Source organism: Scyliorhinus canicula, chromosome 10 (genome assembly GCF_902713615.1).
Source record: "Scyliorhinus canicula chromosome 10, sScyCan1.1, whole genome shotgun sequence".
NCBI lineage: Eukaryota > Metazoa > Chordata > Chondrichthyes > Carcharhiniformes > Scyliorhinidae > Scyliorhinus > Scyliorhinus canicula.
This window is the reverse complement of record NC_052155.1, coordinates 159,347,870-159,365,914: the sequence shown is the minus strand read 5'-3', so window position 1 is coordinate 159,365,914 and position 18,045 is coordinate 159,347,870. Positions and strand designations below refer to the sequence as shown.

The window sequence follows — 18,045 nt, the reverse complement described above, 5'->3', positions numbered from 1 at the left end:
TCTCTCTGGGACTAATTTCCGTATACTCTATGCACAATAAACATCTATGACCTGGAAATTCTGCAGACTGTTGTGATAGTGCTTTGTAGTGCATGTGGCTTAACACGTTGATTAACATACTGTTAAACATGTAGATAATTTGGGATACATTGTTATGGACCAGGGTTTAGAGAACCCCAAAGTGTATCAGGGGGTTCACCTGACCCACAACTTTTAATAGATTGTGGTATGGGGAGCACACGGGCCCACTCTGCAGATGTGATGCAACAGAGATCTAAAGTACTTTTAAATTAAAACTAAAACAATGTTTATTTATGAAATCAGTTAACGTTTTATAAATCCACAGTAAACATCTTAACAACTATCAACACCAATAAATCCCCCATAGAATACAGTACTCTCTAAATAACTCTTAATCTTTCCTTGCAACATCCATAAGACAAAAATAACCCTTTTTACAGAAATACATCCGGTTTAACTTCACCACTGAGAAGTTACCACTCTGAAATCACCAAATGAGCATTCATAAGCTTGCAGACATTCATACACATCTTGCTGTGACTGCAGCTTCTCCAAATCTAAAACAAAACCAAACACATCTTGTAGCTGCAAGCCCAAAGTGAAAGCAGACAGACAGCCCAGCTCCACCCACACTCTGACATCACTGATAAACACCCATTTCTTAAAGATACATCAACTACAGCTATTTTGTGAACCTCCATTTCTTAAAGGTACTCTCACATGACACCTCTCCCCAAGAAAAAAAATAAACCATCAACTTCAAGATGGTTTCATTTTTCACCTTTTCACTTTCCTTTAAGAAATATGGACAATGACTATACGTTTTTTTTAATGAAACAAAACACACATTTAATAATAACATGGTCCATTTTTGTTTTTCTTCCTCCAAGTGGAATCCTTCTCGATTGAAAGTCTCTTTGGACAAGAAGGTCTCTGCACGATTCATCCAGTTCTCTATGCCTTGGCATTTCTCTTTAAAGTCAGACACTTTAGTTCAATCTGATCACTGAGTCCCTTGTAAATCTCCAACACAGGAGCATTGGTTATCACAGCCTTCAGGCAGTAAAATGCCTGTTGACACTCCGCTGTCCACGTAAATTTGCTTTGTTTCTTTAGCAAGTCCATCAGTGGAGCAACCACACTACTAAAATTTGACACAAATTTCCAATAGAATCCACTCATACCAAGAAATCGCATTATTTCCTTTCGTGTCGAGGGTATTGGAAACTCCCCAATAACATTTGTTTTCACATTCCGTGGGACTATTTGACCCTGTCCGATTGTATGGCCAAGGAAGGTGACTTGGGCTTTTCCAAATTCACTTTTGGCTAGGTTTACCACTAAACCTGCCTCCTGAAGTCGATCGAATAACTCCATCAGATGCTTTAAATGTTCTTTCCATGTCAGGCTGAAAGTTACCAGATCGTCGATGTATTCCGCACAATTGGGTAATCCTGAAACGCCTTTGTTAGTTAACCATTGAAATGTGGCTGGGATTTTGTTCATGCCAAATGGCATAACTTTGAATTGGTATATACCATCAGGAGTCACAAAAGCTGAAATCTCCTTTGCTATTTCGGCTGAAGGTACCTGTTGGTAACCTTTAAGTAAATCCAGTTTAGAAGTAAAAGCTGATTGTTCCAATTTCTCAATGCAATCCTCCAAATGTGGGATAGGATAAGAGACCATTCTTGTAACTGCATTAACCTTTCTATAGTCCACGCACAATCGTTGGGTACTGTCCGGTTTTGGTACCATCACAAAGGGTGAGCTCCATTGGCTGCAACCCACTTCAATTGTGCCATTTTAAAGCATACTTTCAATCTCCTTGTTAACCTGTACCAATTTTAAAGTGTTAAGTCTGTATGGATGTTGTTTGATTGGAACAGCATTTCCCACAGCTACATCACGTGTAGCCATTTTAGTGCTTCCCAACTTATCTCCACAAACCTACCCATGCAGCATCAATAACTCTTTCAGGTCAGTCTGTTTTTCCTCAGGAAGATAACTCAACAATTTATCCCAATTTTTAAGAACATCCTCATTTTCCAATTTAACTTGAGGTATGTCATCTGGATTTGGTTCATCACTTTGAGTTAGAATCATTACAACCTCCTCCTTCTGCTCTCCTTCCCTTTCAAAGTACCTTTTAAGCATATTCACATGACACACTTGGTGAGTTTTCCTTCTATCTGTCATTTTGATCACATAATTCACCTCACTTAATTTCCTTTCAATCTGGTAAGGTCCACAAAACCCCAAAGTGTATCATGGAGTTCACCTGACCCACAACTTTTAATAGATTGTGGTTATGGGGAGCATACAGGCTCACTCTGCAGGTGTGATGCAACAAAAATTGACAGTGCTTTTAAATTAAATAATGTTTATTTATGAAACCAGTGAACACTTTATAAACCCACAGTAAACATCTTAACAACTATCAACACCAATAAATCCCCCATAGAATACAGTACTCTTTAAATAACTCTTAATCTTTCCTTGCAACATCCATAAGCCAAAAAGAACCCCTTTTACATAAAGACGTCATGTTGAATTTCACTACTGAGAACAGTTACCACTTTGAAATCACCAAATGAACATTCATAAGCTTGCAGAGATTCATACACATCTTGCTGTGACTGCAGCTTCTCCAAATCTAAAATGAAACCAACACACCTTGTAGCTGCGAGCCCAAAGCGAAAGTAAAAGCAGACAGACAGCTCAGCTCCACCCACACTCTGACATCACTGCCAAACACCCATTTCTTAAAGGTACATCCACTACAACTATTTTATAAACCCCCATTTCTTCAAGGTACTCTCACATGACAATATCGTCACAGGAACTGGCGCAGGTTTCCATGTGCTGTCGTGGTTGAAGCAGCATTGATTAGCAAGTAACACAGGCTGGAATTTTGCTCTTGAGACAGGCTTGAGTCAAGAAATTCCCCGGTTTTCCACCCCCGGCTCAGGAAAAGTGCCCTCAAAAGTGCAGTTCTTGCTGCAGAGGGTAAGGTATAGGATAGAGTCGGGCCTCACTATGTCAGGCACAGATCAGAGGCAGCCAGAGGGCTGTCGAGTGCCAAGGTTGCTATTTAGAAGCTCTGCCTTGGTTCTCTCAGGCTTTGCCTCAGTTGTTTTGTTAAATATTAGACCTGGTTACTCTCACCCTTCACATCCCATCACCAACTTCCCATGCCTCATCCATCCCATCTCCATGATTCTTTACACCTTCCATGCCAGCTTGCACAGTATCCACCATGTTGAGATGAAATATAATAATGTTGTAAATGTCTATTACAGATTTCACTGTGGTAAAAAAACAACCCCATTCCTGAAAGCCAGGTTCGATTCCTGGCTCGGGTCACTGTCTGTGCAGAGTCTGCACGTTCTCCCCGTGTCTGGGAGGGTTTCCTTCAGGTGCTCCGGTTTCCTCCCACAGTCCGAAGATATGTAGGTTAGGTGGATTGGCCATGATAAATTGCCCTTAGTGTCCAAAACGGTTGGGTGGGGGTCACTGGGTTATGGGGTTATGGGTTACGGGGATAGGGTGGAGGCTTGGGCTTGAGTGGAGTGCTCTTTCCAAGGGCAGGTGCAGACTCAATGGGCCAAATGGCCTCCTTCTGCACTGTAAGTTCTATGATAGCCTTTGGTAATGTCAACAAACCGATTTTTCAACTAATGGAACAGATTATTTTCAGCTCTCGCTGACACAGGCAAGGCTGATATTTCCCCCCCAATGTTTTTAAAGGGCTGCATATTTAACTAACTTTACAGCTTGAGATTTTTCCACTTTCACAGATACAGACAGGCTATTTTCTAAAATTTTAAAGGGTTAGGAATTTAAGTAGCTTGAAAACTTGACAGTACTGCATACCTTATCTGGCCTTTTTGAGTATTGATGCCTCCTGCATAAATCTATGGCACTCACATTGGAGGTTAACACCCTTGCCACAATGGAAATGGGATCTATTTGAACTCATCACTGATTTCAATAGTCCACGGAATCTCCATGCCTCAGCAAAAATCTGGCTTTATGTGTATGAAGAGCTCTCCTGCAACCCTGTCATGCTTCAAGAAAGAACCTTCCATTTAGCTTCCCAATCACTGTCACAGCATTTGGCTCCAGACGTCCTAAATGAATTCACATTGCAGAGACAGCATATGGAGTTGTTCTTCTTAGATCTTGTACTTGCAGAGCCTGACAAGTATGCAGTAAAGGTAAAGATAGCAATTCGCAATGAAGATCGTCATGGCATCTGCCCAGACCGTCAGAAGCAGATGGGAAAGACAATTTAAACGCAGGAGGATCAGTTAAGAGTCAAGGTCAACTTCAAAATCCATCGACTTAAATTGATAACCTATAGACAATACCCAAAGAAACCTGAACAATTCATCAGCAGATGTTGGTATAAAGGCAGAAATTGTGATTTTTCAGATGCAGAACTCAGAGAGTAATGGTGCTGGTAATTTTATCGAGCCCAATAGAGGCATTTCAGAAGGATCTACTTGATATGAAAATGAAACACAACATTGGCAGAATGAGGTTTTATTTGCACATAGGCAATGACTGCAAATGCTTGAAGCAGCAACAACCATAAGTGAGCTACTAAGACAGGGCAAAGCATACATCGAGTGCAGTCTAATACATCAACTAGTAGGCGTCCTGCAATTTGAGAAAGTAGCAAGGCATGTGGTCTAAAGAGCAAGATTGTGTAGAAAGTCCAGCTGCGAGGCAGCAGTCTGAAGCCTCAGCAAGGCATGACTTGGCAAAAAGCCAAGCTGCATGTTGGCAAGAATAGGAGAAAATGAACAAAATATCAGTTCAAGCTCTGGCATATGTCTGTGAGGTCAGCAAAGACCTGGACAGAAAATAAGACACTGAGAGAAACAAACACAAATTTGAAAATGAACAAACCTTCCATACGGTGACAGTCTCACAGCATGTGGATGCAGTCACCCAACCAGAAGCTTTCTCCTTTTGTTCCATTATCTGGACTATTTCAAAATCTCGCAATCATTGAGCCCTCTATTCTTTGTGTCACTGTGAAATGTCTCATTTGTTTCTTGGTGGCTGACGGAAACTATTTTTTCCCCAATACATTTTCAATGCAGTAGACGTTTAATACAACAGGGTCTCCTTCTCCTTGTCCACATGAGATACCTCAGCACAGAGCTGTGGTTTAAATACTTGTACCTATCCATTTTGTTCATTTCAATTGAACACATCCCTGAGCCCATTTTCAAGCCTTATTCAATATTTCCACCATCCTTGTTCTACTTGGTAGCGATGCTTCCATAATACATTGTTGTACAGGTGACCAGGGAAAGAGATCAGCTGTTTGCACGTTTGAGTAAAGTAAAAAGAGGGAAATAAGAATGCAGGGCATTAGAGAAATTAAAAAACTTCAGGGTGTAAGGTAAGTGTCAAAATGCAATGCAATTGAAGGTTATTCTTACCAAGACTGTTGTTCTCAAGCAATTATCAGGAATCAAGACAAGATGTAATGATTTTTTTTAAAAAGGTGTTACATTAAATTGTTAAGTGGAGGAGGCCAAATAATAATGTTCTTTATCTTTGACCTTTTCTTTTGGAACAGGTTGTGGGTGGAAAGATGACTGAATTTGGCAGATTATGTGCATTCATTACCAAGGTGAAGAAGGGAAGTTTAGCAGACACTGTGGGGCACCTTAGACCAGGTACCATTAATCACAATATCTAGCTTTTTTTAAAAAATGGGTTTCCTTTTATTGTTGGCATCCATGTTACTCTGATAACTGTAACGCCAGAGCCAATATGACCAGTGCGAACCCGATGGAAGACACACCTATATCTGTGATTAGAATTATGTAATAGGTAATAGTGCAGAACAGTTACAGAAGATAGGGCAGATCTATCTTCTGATCACAATCAAATAAAGACTTTGGCAGAGAATTTTCTGATAGTTTGTCAAGGGTGCCAGGCACTGACTGAGACCCAGTGTGTAGCTCTCCAACAGCATAGCTGGCTTTTTAGTGCAGATTTTGAGCCACGCTTGAAAAACAAAAGCAGTGGGCGTGACTAACACCATCACTGTGGTGGACCGGTAGAGCCAGCAAGGCTGGATCCACAGATATCGGGGTGCCACCTTTAAAGTATGCCCCAATTAGCAGACAAACGAAACCCCTTCCCAGTTCCCCCCCACAGAACCACCATTCCTCCCCCCCCCCCCCAACTCCCCCAAGCATCGAGGCTCTAACATCAGCATCAGGAATTCCCGCCCCTCCCCACAAGCATCAACATCGAGGGCTACCATCCTCTGAACAGAATGGAAACCTAACTCCCAAAGGAGCTCCCCAGAGGATCCAGGCAGTTCCTGGGCTTGTCCCTCTCCCATGGGGCCTATACTTACCTTTGCGACCTGAGGTTTGAATATTCAGTGGGGGTGGGGGGGTGGGGTGGGGATCATATGGTGAGGGGCTCGCTAATTAAATGTAAATGCATTAAAATGTTTTAAAATGAGGTTCTCGCCCTTTGTCGGCGTGAACCTTGTTACATCGCTGGTGTGTGGAAAATCAGGAAACAAGATCTCCCCATCGGGAATGTTATTTCCCAATTCCCGCAAGATGTCGTGCGTTGCTGTTTGCGCTGATGGCAGACGCGGGCACAAAATCACTCCCCTAGACTTTATGCTCGGGAATACAAAAGCAAAGCAATGCACATGCTGGGAATCTGAAACTAAAGCAGAACATGCCATAAGTACTCAGCGGGTCAGGCCGCATCTGTGGACATTTTCTCATTTCACCTCTCCTGCCCGCTCCGTTTTATCACAGACCTTCATCCTCACCCCTCCAGTTTTTCCCTCCATCCCCGCTCATCCCTAACTTTTCACAATTCTGATGAAGGGTCATCACTGACCCAAGACTCTAACTTTGTTTCTCTTCACAGCCTGACCTGCTGAATATTCCCAGCATTTTCTGTTTTTAAATTCATGATCAATATTATTTAACATCTGCATTTTACTGAATTGTAATTGGAAAAATCCAAGTTAAAGTGACCACACAAAAGGATGGTCTGCAATTCAAAAAGTACTGTGCCAGTAGGCATTAGCACACTGTTCTTTAAGCAACATGGTTTCCAAGCAGAAGAAAGTACAGTAATACGTATAATTGATTGGTTTAATTTGGAAGGATGTATTGTACCATTATTTCACCTCTTTGCAGCACATGTCATAAATGGTAGGAAAAGTTTCCATTCAGACATGTTGCTCGAATTGTGAACTGACAAAACTATTTTATGATTATGCCTCACATTTGGCATGCATTTTCAATAGACCCTGGATTCTATTTTAATCAGATACCTCACGGTAGCATGGTGGTTAGCATCAATGCTTCGCAGCTCCAGTGGTCCCAGGTTCGATTCCCGGCTGGGTCACTGTCTGTGTGGAGTCTGCACATCCTCCCCGTGTGTGCGTGGGTTTCCTCCGGGTGCTCCGGTTTCCTCCCACAGTCCAAAGATGTGCAGGTTAGGTGGATTGGCCATGCTAAATTGCCCGTAGTGTAAGGTTAATGGGGGGATTGTTGGGTTACGGGTATACGGGTTACGTGGGTTTAAGTAGGGTGATCATTGCTCGGCACAACATCGAGGGCCGAAGGGCCTGTTCTGTGCTGTACTGTTCTATGTTCTATGTTCTATACCTGAGCCTACTAAATTTCAATCTTTTTAAAAAGTGATTTTAAGGTAATAAAGTAGATTTTTTTATACTTACACTTTGATGTTTTTACCTACATTATTTTGATTATCTAGGTGATGAGGTACTTGAATGGAATGGAAGGTCATTACAAGGAGCTACCTTTGAGGAGGTGTATAACATCATTTTTGAATCTAAACCTGAGCCGCAAGTTGAACTGCTGGTTTCCAGGCCTATTGGGTGAGTAGCCTTGGTTTAATATTTCTTTATTTCTTCATAGGCGTCGCTGGCAAGACCAGCATTTGTTGACCATCCTAATTGCCCGAGAACTGAGTGGCTTGGAGGCCATTTCAGAAGGGCAGTGAGCCTGGAGTCACATGTAGGCCAGACCTGGTAAGGATGGCAGATTTCCTTTCCCAAAAGGACATTAGTGAGCCAGATGGGCTTTTATAACAGTTGATGATTGTTTCATGGTCACCAATAATGAGACTCATTTGCAATTCCAGATTGCATCTTCCGTGGTGGAATTTGAACCAGTGCCAGGCCCGGCCAGAGCATTAGCCTGGATTACTAGTCCAGTGAGATTACCACCGCACCATATTTCCCTTTCAACTCAATCCTATAATAACATTTAATTTGAGATTGATATTACTGAGGAGGAGTGATTTTTTTCAACATATACACCAGGGATTTGGGGGATTTTTTCATCTAAGTTGAAGTAATCACAATGATAAAGGAGTTCAAATATCTAGAAACTTTGATTGATCTTACCAATCAAACTTAAAATAGGAAAAGCAGCTAGGAACCAGACTAAAAAGCAATTAAACTTTAACCTTGTCTATTCTTTACCTAATAACAGCTAAAGTTTGTGCCCTTGTGAAGGTAATCATTTACCTGAGCAGGAGAGCAAAACATATGTATCATATGGTAAAGCACTCCTGTCCTGATAAAAGAGCATCTGGTTTATTGTGATCGATACCAAGATCCATTGCGACAAGACATCATGGGGGTGATTTTCATGGTCACATCATGGCTAGCTCAAATCCTGCTATGTTGGGAAAATTCTGGGAGTGCCCAAAAACAATTTCACGTTGGGCACAAAATGGTTTGCAGTTTTCCCGGACCCTTCCCATTGGCACAAGCTGGATCTCGCCAAGAAACTGAGTAGCAGCAATCTGCATGCGTTTACATATAATTAGTGAGTTTCATTTCAGATCTTCCGTTTTCCTGGAATGTTCACGCACTCTGCCCCCTCCCTGAATGTTCCTGCCCCCTTAGCGGGATATCTCTCGGGCGCGAATCGGTAATAGTGCTTAAAAGTGGGTACCGGGCACAGGGATGTCCGTAATGCTCAGCACTTGTGTCCAAGGTGCACAAGGGCAATGTGCCGCTGCTGTGGTGTTGGGGAGGGGCCTTTAATGGAGCTGGCGTTGGAGGGACTCGGGCTAGCCTGGAGGCCCTTTGGTTGGGGGTCTCCACCCAGAGGAGGAGAACTCGCGTGGTTAGTCTTCTCTCAGCTTGCTGAGAAACCTTCGAAGTGTTTCATTTGAGACCAATTTCAATTCCCATTCAGGTTGCAATGAGTATTCTGCTCTTTGTCAACTTTAAAGGCTCTGTGTGTTTTTTTGTTGACATTCATTGTACATTCCATTAACTCGCACCAGGTATGTTAGCTGTTACCTCAATAAAAAGAGAATTTCATATATCAACACAATACCTTACGCTCCATAAACTCTGAAGTGCTTCCTAGAATGTGCATGTGTTATCTCATCTGAACTCAAGCCTTTCCTGGAAGCTAGTATTCGCCATTCAACCAGGTAGGTCCACTCAGAAATTATAGTGCAAGGGCTTCCCAATGGAATCTTTTCACATCCACTGTTATTCTCTGCCTAAGCATATGGCAGCTGAGCACAATCTCACACATGTTGCTGCCAATGACCTGGGGGATCAGGGTTCCTGATCTGGGCGGGTGGAAGGGAGTCTAAAGACTGAAAGCTGCCTGCCCAAGGGTCTGACTACATGTTACTCAGAGAGAGAAGGAGGGACAGACATGTTAAGGGTCGGGGTAGGGCAATATTTGACTCCTCATTGGGCTTAAAGTCACAGGTCATGCACTGACTGCACAGGTGCTTTGAGTAATATGGCTAGACAGCAGTAAAATCGCGAGATGAGCAAGGCTGAGTAGCCACAGTACACATTGGTCTGGGCCTTGTCTGTCTCTGAAAGGACCTGTGACCTCTCACATTCCTGTGAATCAGGCTCATCAATCCAAATGGCCATCATTATATATCCTTCACCACTCGCAGCTGCCTCACTCATCAAGTCAGGATTAGTGATGGAATCCTTCCTTCTCAAGGGCTGGGGACTGGTCATTGTGAGAGGTAGGCTAGCGCTTCGCAGCAGTGAAAGCCCGACTGCACTGGGTGATCCAGGAGCCATCATGCTTCAATTAGGCGTCCATGAGCCATAGCATATGAAGAACCCACTACAGCTGGAGTGAGGGGAGACAACAGCTGGACAGGGGGCCACTGGCAAGTGTGAGGTGGCCGGGCAGTGCCTGAGGCCATTGAGCCGGTGATGTGTTACGGCTGGCAGCTAATTGAGGTAGCATATGCCACCAGAGATGGAGTAGAGTTGTGAACCTCCAGGATCATGAGGACAAGGGGTGTTGGGAGGGATTGAGAGTCCTGTCATGGATACTTTTACTGACTGTCTCTCTGTCTCTACTTCTCCCATTCGCCTTAGAGTAACAATGAGTTTTGGAATAGCTCCAGTCAAACTAGAAATAATCCTTGTTAATGCTGTGGTGGCGGACAGACGTCGCCAACTGAGGCAAGGCCAAACCAGACTCAAGCCTGCACCAGAACAACAGTGGGGCCATTGAACAGGCTGAACACCCGGCCTCCCATCAAGCTGAGGAGGGGGTCAGAAAACAACGAAGGAGACCTTAGGTGTACAGGCCTCACATGTCCTACAATGAGCTATCGGACACCATGTGCCGCTGAAGATTCCGCCTCACCAAGGAGACTGTGCGGCACCTGTGTCACATCCTCGGACCTGGCACCACATGGGGGAGGAGGACAACTGCTCCTGGTGGCCTTGAAGGTCACGGCAGCACTGACCTTTTTCGCCACCGGTCATTCCAGGGCTCAAGCGGGTGCCTGGGTGGTATTTTACAATCATCATCCCACAAGTGCATCCAGATGGTCTCAGATGCCCTGTCTGCCGGACATCCCACTGCATTCTCTTTGACCTGAAACAGGCCAATCAGGATGCCTGAGCTGCAGGATTCGGCGCTAATACCGGGATGCCTAAGGTCCAGGTAGCTATTAATGGCTTGACTGTCACCTTGCGAACACCATCACATCAGGGAGCGCCCTTCATCAACCACAAGGGATTCCTCTCCCTGAACGTCCACATTGTCTGCGACCACTGCCTTAAGATCATGCATGTGTATGCATACTATCCTGGAATCGTACAAGACAGCTTCATCCTGGGGCACATGGAGATCCCTGGGGTCTTCGAGGATCACTCCAGGCTCTCAGGTTGGCTCGTGGGGGACAAGGGAAACCCACTGAGGTCATAGCTGTTGATGCCAGTGCGGAAGCCTGAGACTGAAGAGGAGTCCTGTACAGTCAGGCCCAATCTGCCACGCAGACTGTCCCTGAGTGGTGCATTGCCTTACTAACTGTGCGATTCCACTGCCTAGACTGCTCTGGTGGTACTTTGCAGAATAGCCCCAGAGTGTATCCCACATTGTTGTGGTCTGCTGTGCCCTCCGTAAGGTGACATTCTGGAGGAGGAGGAGGAACGTGTGGCTTTCTCTGAGGAGGAGGCGACCAGGAGGGAGTGGAGGATGAGCCGAGTAGGACCTGGGAGATAGAGGATAGATGATGGCAAGGTTTCTGTATGCCAGGAGGGCCATCATCGTGTCCAGATTAATCAATTAGGAGGCTTGGTGTCCAGCAGCACAACAACGCTAACGTCAGATGTGTGCTGGGATCCATCAGACTTCTGACTGTCTGATCCCTTGGAAGTTGCTACCTCAACCTTGTGTGCATTAGCAGCTGTGTGGTGCTCACCAGATGGTGACCCAGAAGCCCAGCTATTACTATCGTCCATTGAGGTGCGTATCTGTGCACTGGTGGATAGTGTGGGTGATATCTGTGAGCCTGATCAGTGCTTTTTTCAGAGCTTTGCTCTGAGATGCTGCCGGGGGCCGCAAGGGAGGCACTGATTCCAGATAGCCTGGCCTCATCACGTGTCGATCCTGCAAGACAAGAAACACGATTCGGTGAAAGGGAGGAACAAGGATCTGGCAGCTTAAAACTCAACTTGAAACGGGTCATATGGATGAAGGTTCAGTGGATCCTCACTTCTGTGGTGCAGGCTACCCTCACTGCCCCCTGTGCCTCCTCTGCCATCTCCATCACTCTCTCTTTATAGGGGGTTAGGAGACGCAACTCGGGCATTCCCCCGTCTCATCTCTCTCCCTTTTATTATGGGCTATCTTCTCCTGTGGGGACACAAAGTGGAGATTGTAAGCCAGGCGGCTGGCATGCTTGGGGGGGTGGGGGGGGGGGGGGGGGGGGGGGGGGGGATACAGAAGGTGGCATTTGTGGGCACCATACCTGGACAGGAAGGGGTAGTGATGAGGAGTGCCAGAGGAATTTGAGAAAGATGTTTAGGCCTGGGAGGGACGGGGGGACGGGGAGACTGTGAACTGCCTGGGTGTGGATTATTGTTGACAGGTGTGACAGATGGGACTGATACCAGGAGGAGACGGGGAGTTGGGGGGCGGAGTGGGGGGGGGGGGGGGGGGGGGGGGGGGGGGGGGGGACACTCTCCTTTGCAGTTCAAATGAGGTCATTAATTTTCTTGCGAATTGGATGCCAATCCTCCGTGTCAGGCTGCTGGCACTGACTGCCGCAGCCACCAGATCCCAGACTGGATTAGCCTCACTGCTTCTGGGTCTTCTGCCCACTTGAAGGTACAGGGTCCCATGCCTCTCTGCCAGAAGCTTGTTCAGGTCTCCCTCCAGGAAGCATGGAGCAGCTCTTCTCACTGCCATCCTCCTGGCTTGACTGGGAGTGAGTGCATTTAAATACTGTACTTGCCCCTTTGTTAACAGTGTACATCTGAGCCACAGGGTGGATGAATCAGGCACCTGTGGACTCCAAATCGCCGTGATTTACGTGGGGGTTAATTTATTGGACTAAGTGCGGGAAGATAGTAATCAAATTCTCACCGAACCGCTGGCACGATTCACACCAATTCCCGTGCCCAAAATGATACTTAAACATTTTGGGGGAAAATTATGCTCGTATATCACCTTGTATGGATGTGACTCTGTAGATACAGCATTCCAGGTGTCACACATTTTCACAAATGCTGAACAATTTTAAGATGCATGGTGGACCTGCACTGCAGCATCAAATTGACAAGTATCTGGCAATTACCATATTGGACAATTATTAAACTCTGAATTACTTCAGGAATTTTCATGTGTCTTCTGACAATGATACTTTCAAGATTTAAAAGATTAGACCCCCCCCCCCCCCCCCCCCCCCCCCCGTACGCCAGCCGCCTGGCTTACAATCTCCCCTTTGTGTCTTGTACAAACATTCAAACCCTCCACCACGGACAAACAGTGACAACCATGTGTACTATCTACAAATGCTCAGCAGTAACTCACCTAGGTTCCATAGACAATACCTTCCAAATCCATAACCATTACCTTCTAGAAGGACAAGAGCAGCAGGTACCTGGGAACCCAACAACTGGAGGTTCCTCTCCAGGTCACTCACCATCCTGACTTGGAAATATCTCACCGTTCCTTCGCTGTCGCTGGGGCAACATTCTGGCACTCTCTCCCTAACAGCACAGTGACTATACCTGCACCTCAAGGACTGCAGCGGTTCAAGAAGGAAGCTCACCACCATCTTTTGATGGGCAACTAGGAATGGGCAATAAATGCAGGCCTAACCAGTAACGCCCACATTCCGCAAAATGAATCAAAAGCCTTTTTTAAAATGTTTCATGCATTACATCAGTGTTTTTCAAACTTTGTTTTCTGGGACCCACTTTTGGCAATCGGACAAACTAAATGATCTACGCCAGCTGACCTTCATGAACCGCTCTGGCCAACCTTCGTGATGCACGGCAACCAACTTTTGAGACACATGCTGACCAACCTTCGCAACACATGCCATGGACGCGATTCTCCGCTCCCGCGCGGCATCGGGAAGGCCGTCTAAACTCGGCCGAGTTTCACGACGGCGTCGGAGGCCGCTCCTCGCACCCTATTCAACCCCCCCCCCCAAGGCGGCTAGGAGTGCCGTTGTGAGAAACTCGGCCGCCGGGCCTTGACGTTTGCGTCAAAGCGGCGCGCCGAGAATGACGCCACAGCGCCGCCTAAGTGACGTCAGCCGCGCATGCGCAGATCGGCCGGCTCCAACCCGCGCATGCGGGGTTATAGTCTTCGCCTCCGCTGTCCCACAAGACATGGCGGCTTGATCTTGCAAGGTGGCGGAGGGGAAAGAGTGCGTCTCTTAGAGACGCCGGCCCGACGATCGGTGGGCACCGATCGCGGGCCAGTCTCCTCCCAAGCACGGCCGTGATGCTTGATCTCCTCTCCGCCCCCCACAGGCCCCAAACTTACCTTTCGCGCTATATTCATGCCAGCAGTGACCAGGTGTGGTTGCCGCCGGCGTGAACAGGTCGGGAACGTCAGGCCGCTCGGCCCATCCGGGCCGGAGAATCGTCGGTCGCCGTGAAAAATGGCGCCATTTTGGGGGGGGTGGGAGAATCGGCAGGGGTGCTAGGGCGGCGTGTCGTGATTCGCCCAGCCCTCCCGCGATTCTCCCACCCGGCGTGGGGAGCGGAGAATCGCGCCCCATGTTCGCCTAACTTTTAATGCGAAAGCCGAGCCTGCTTTGTCACACAATCTCACTTGAATCTGGTTCAAAGGAACAGAGGGCAATGCGCATATCAGATGCAGACATCAGCCAGGTCCTTTGTGCCGTCTTCATCTTTATGTAACTGGAAATTCCAACCTCACACATCTAGGTCTTTGTGAAGGAAAATACCAACAAAATGCACATGTTTTACTCAGCACTGGATTATCCTGGGAGATGCTACACCAAAATGCTGACAGCCTTGAAGGGTGTTGGCGTGTTTTTAATGTGGTATTGCGGGTCAGCTGCAGCAGCTCTTAAGTTAATAACTGACTCTGCAGTCTCAACCTGAAAAGGATTTTTTCTCACACTACCTCTCTCCCAAATTCCCAAACTTCTCTTATTTGCCAGTAATTCCCTGCATAGAACACACACAAGTGTTAGCTCTTTATTTGCGTTGTCACAATTGACAAAACCATACCTCAAGAGATCATCTTTATACTTCTTTGATCCGAATTAAGTTTCTTTTTTCCGGACCGTTATAAAGAGGCCTTGGAGCTCTAACACGACCACTGCTCTGCCTGTCCTAGACACTCATGTGCAGCTCTCTCCAGTAGATCTCTGTTGTGAGATCCTGTCCAGTAGATAAACTGCCTGTTGGAGTCTCTGGCCGTCTCTTACTTTTAAGAATGAGAGATTACTCAGGAAGGCCTCACCTTCTCAACCTTGTCTCAAAGGGCGTGGTGACCCTTAGGTTCAATCACCATCAGTCAGTTCTCCTCATCAGAGGAAAAAGCAGCCTATGATCATCTGGGACTCTGGTGATTTTACTATTCACTATTACTTTTGAGAAAACCATTGATTGTTTTCAGTTCACTTGCCTTGCTAGCCAGCAGCTGCAAAATCAAATCAACTCTGCTTCCCGCTCTGGTGTCAAAAGAACGTCCTCGGACTGCAAATCACGCCAATCTTATGTGCAGGGTGCAGAATCTGTTCTCTGCTGCCTCTTCTGGCCGGATGACTCCACACAGCCTTTCTCCATTTAAAAGGCTGCAGCGGCCGCAATTCTCAATGCAAAAGTCGGTAGCGGTTGTTGGGCGGTTCTATGGCGATAGGGACTACCATGAGAACAACGGGGTCGATCACTCTGCAGTCCTCCTACCACCCGTCTACGACCCACCCGCAGGTGGCGACCCTGAGTTTTAAACACCCTGCATTACATAACTACACATTTCTGATGTTGTAAATTAGTTTATTATGAAATTTACTCTGATTGTTGTCATGGGCATCCATTCATCTATGTAAGATGGTGGGCATACAGTACATCAAATTCACTGGGTATCAGGTTGCTTTATATCTTTTGCTAATGGTAGAAGAGATCAATCCATGAAAGGCAAGTTTTGCTACAAGTGCTGTAAATGAAGTAGTTATTAAATGTCATTGTGGGTTTTTGTTTTTGGTGTTGGCACCTGCTGTAGCCACTAGTTGTAATGCTACGAGACCTCTGAACAAGGACAATTGGTGGATTCACGCATTTATTTTTAAATTTAGAGTACCCAGTTTTTTTCCCCAATTAAGGGGCAATGTACTGTGACCAATCAACCTACCCTGCACATCTTTGGGTTGTGGGGGTGAGACCACGCGGACAAAGGGAAAATATACAAACTCCACACGGACATTGACCCGGGGCCGGGATTGTATCCGGGTCCTCGGCGCCATGAGGCAGCAGTGCTAACCACTGCAACACTGTGCCGCCCGGATTCGTGCATTTGAGAGCTGTGGTGTCGGTAGTTTTGCGAATGAAGATTTATTTTGATGAAGAGATTGATGGACAGAATTACATGTAATTTATTTATGCCCAAATTTGCGCAATCTTTAAAATCACATAATTAGTATGTGCCCAGATTACATGTCTCTCTGAGTTCAAGGCAAACAAAACTCCAGTCATATAAGTTAGGGTTTCTTGCATAATGTTGAACAATTTTGTTGTCAGTTTGTGCTAATTGCCAATTTAAAATTGATTGCTTTGGATGAAACCAATTGATGTCCCTTTAAATATTACTAAGTTTCGGGCAGCACGGTGGCACAGTGCGTTAGACCTGCTGCCTCACGGCACCGAGGTTCCAGGTTCGATCCCGGCTCTGGTTCACTGTCTGTGTGGAGTTTGCACATTCTTCCCTTGTTTGCGTGGGTTTCGCTCCCACAACCCAAAGATGTGCAGGCTAGGTGCCCCTAATTGCCCCTTAATTGGGTACTCTAAATTTATTTTAAAAATTACAAAGTTTAGTTTGCTGTTAATACGTAAACATAGTTGCTCAAGTTCCAGCTAATCACTCATTCCACAATGGCACCTATTTATCGTATTGATCAGTCTGTGAATTATTCACCGTTAATGAATTGCTAATTTAACAGGCAAGATTAATTTTAGTCCATTGCAAGCTTTTCCGCCAAAACTCCAAAAATCTTTTCAGATGTTATGCCTTTAAAGGACGTAACATACAGAGATTTATTTATCTTATTAGGTTTATTTTCCAAATGTGTACTTTGCTGCTTCTCTGAAACCATCCATGGTTCTCCAGCCAAGAAAGTACACATAATATGTTCTCAGGATTTTGCTAATATTAGTGCACATGTGCTTAACGTAGTCAGGAACATTGGGCCTTACCATGGCTTTAAGGTTCGGTTTTCTGTAAAAAATATTCATAATTAATAGATTAAGAATGCCTGTTTAGAACTTTGATGTGACAGGGAAGGTATCAAGTCCAAGTTCAGCTACAGTAAATTTGACAGATATTGTTGCTTTCCATTGTTCAATCAGGAGTGTATCTGGACTTCCAGAAGGTATTTGGTAAGGTGCCACACAAGGTTAGATCACATGGGGTTAGGGTTAACTTACTAGCGTGGATAGAAAACTGGCTGATGGACAGAAGACAGAGTTGGGATAAATGGGTCTTTTTCTGAAGGGGAAGATGTAACTAGTGGGGTGCCACATTGTTTGGTTCTTGGGCCCCACCTATTTACAAGTCTCAGGATAAGGGGTAGCAAATTTAAAACAGAGATGAGGAGAAACTACTTCTCCCAAAGAGTTGTGGATCTGTGGAATGTGCTACCCTAGATTGCGATGGATGCTGGGTCAGAGAGTAAATTTAAGGAGGACTTAGACAGATTTTTTTCTTAGTAATGGGTTGAAGGGTTATGGAGAATGGGCGGGTCTGTGGAAACGAGGCCATGATGAAATCAGCCATGATCGTATTGAATGGTGGAGCAGGCTCAAGAGGCTACATTGCCTACTCCTGCTCCTAGTTCTGATGTTCGAAGAAAGAACTATACTCTCTAATTCCACCTTCCAGCTCTTGGTCTGTAGCCCTGTAGGTAACAGCACCTCAAGCACAAATCTGGTGTTCTTGATTAATAAGAAGATCAGGCGTTATGGGAAGAAGGCAAGAGAATGGAATTCTG

General features: G+C 45.5%; 1 protein-coding gene across 41 annotated transcripts in view; it reads left to right on the top strand.

Moving 5' to 3' along the window:
* rims2a (regulating synaptic membrane exocytosis 2a) overlaps positions 1–18,045 on the top strand; it is a 1,202,647-nt gene that overhangs the window by 681,557 nt on the left and 503,045 nt on the right. For all 41 annotated transcript variants that reach the window (XM_038810037.1, XM_038809989.1, XM_038810036.1 and 38 more), the window contains 2 exons: positions 5,621–5,720; positions 7,807–7,930. In XM_038810037.1, the coding sequence (XP_038665965.1) occupies positions 5,621–5,720; positions 7,807–7,930 (224 nt within the window). The remainder of the gene's footprint in view (positions 1–5,620; positions 5,721–7,806; positions 7,931–18,045) is intronic.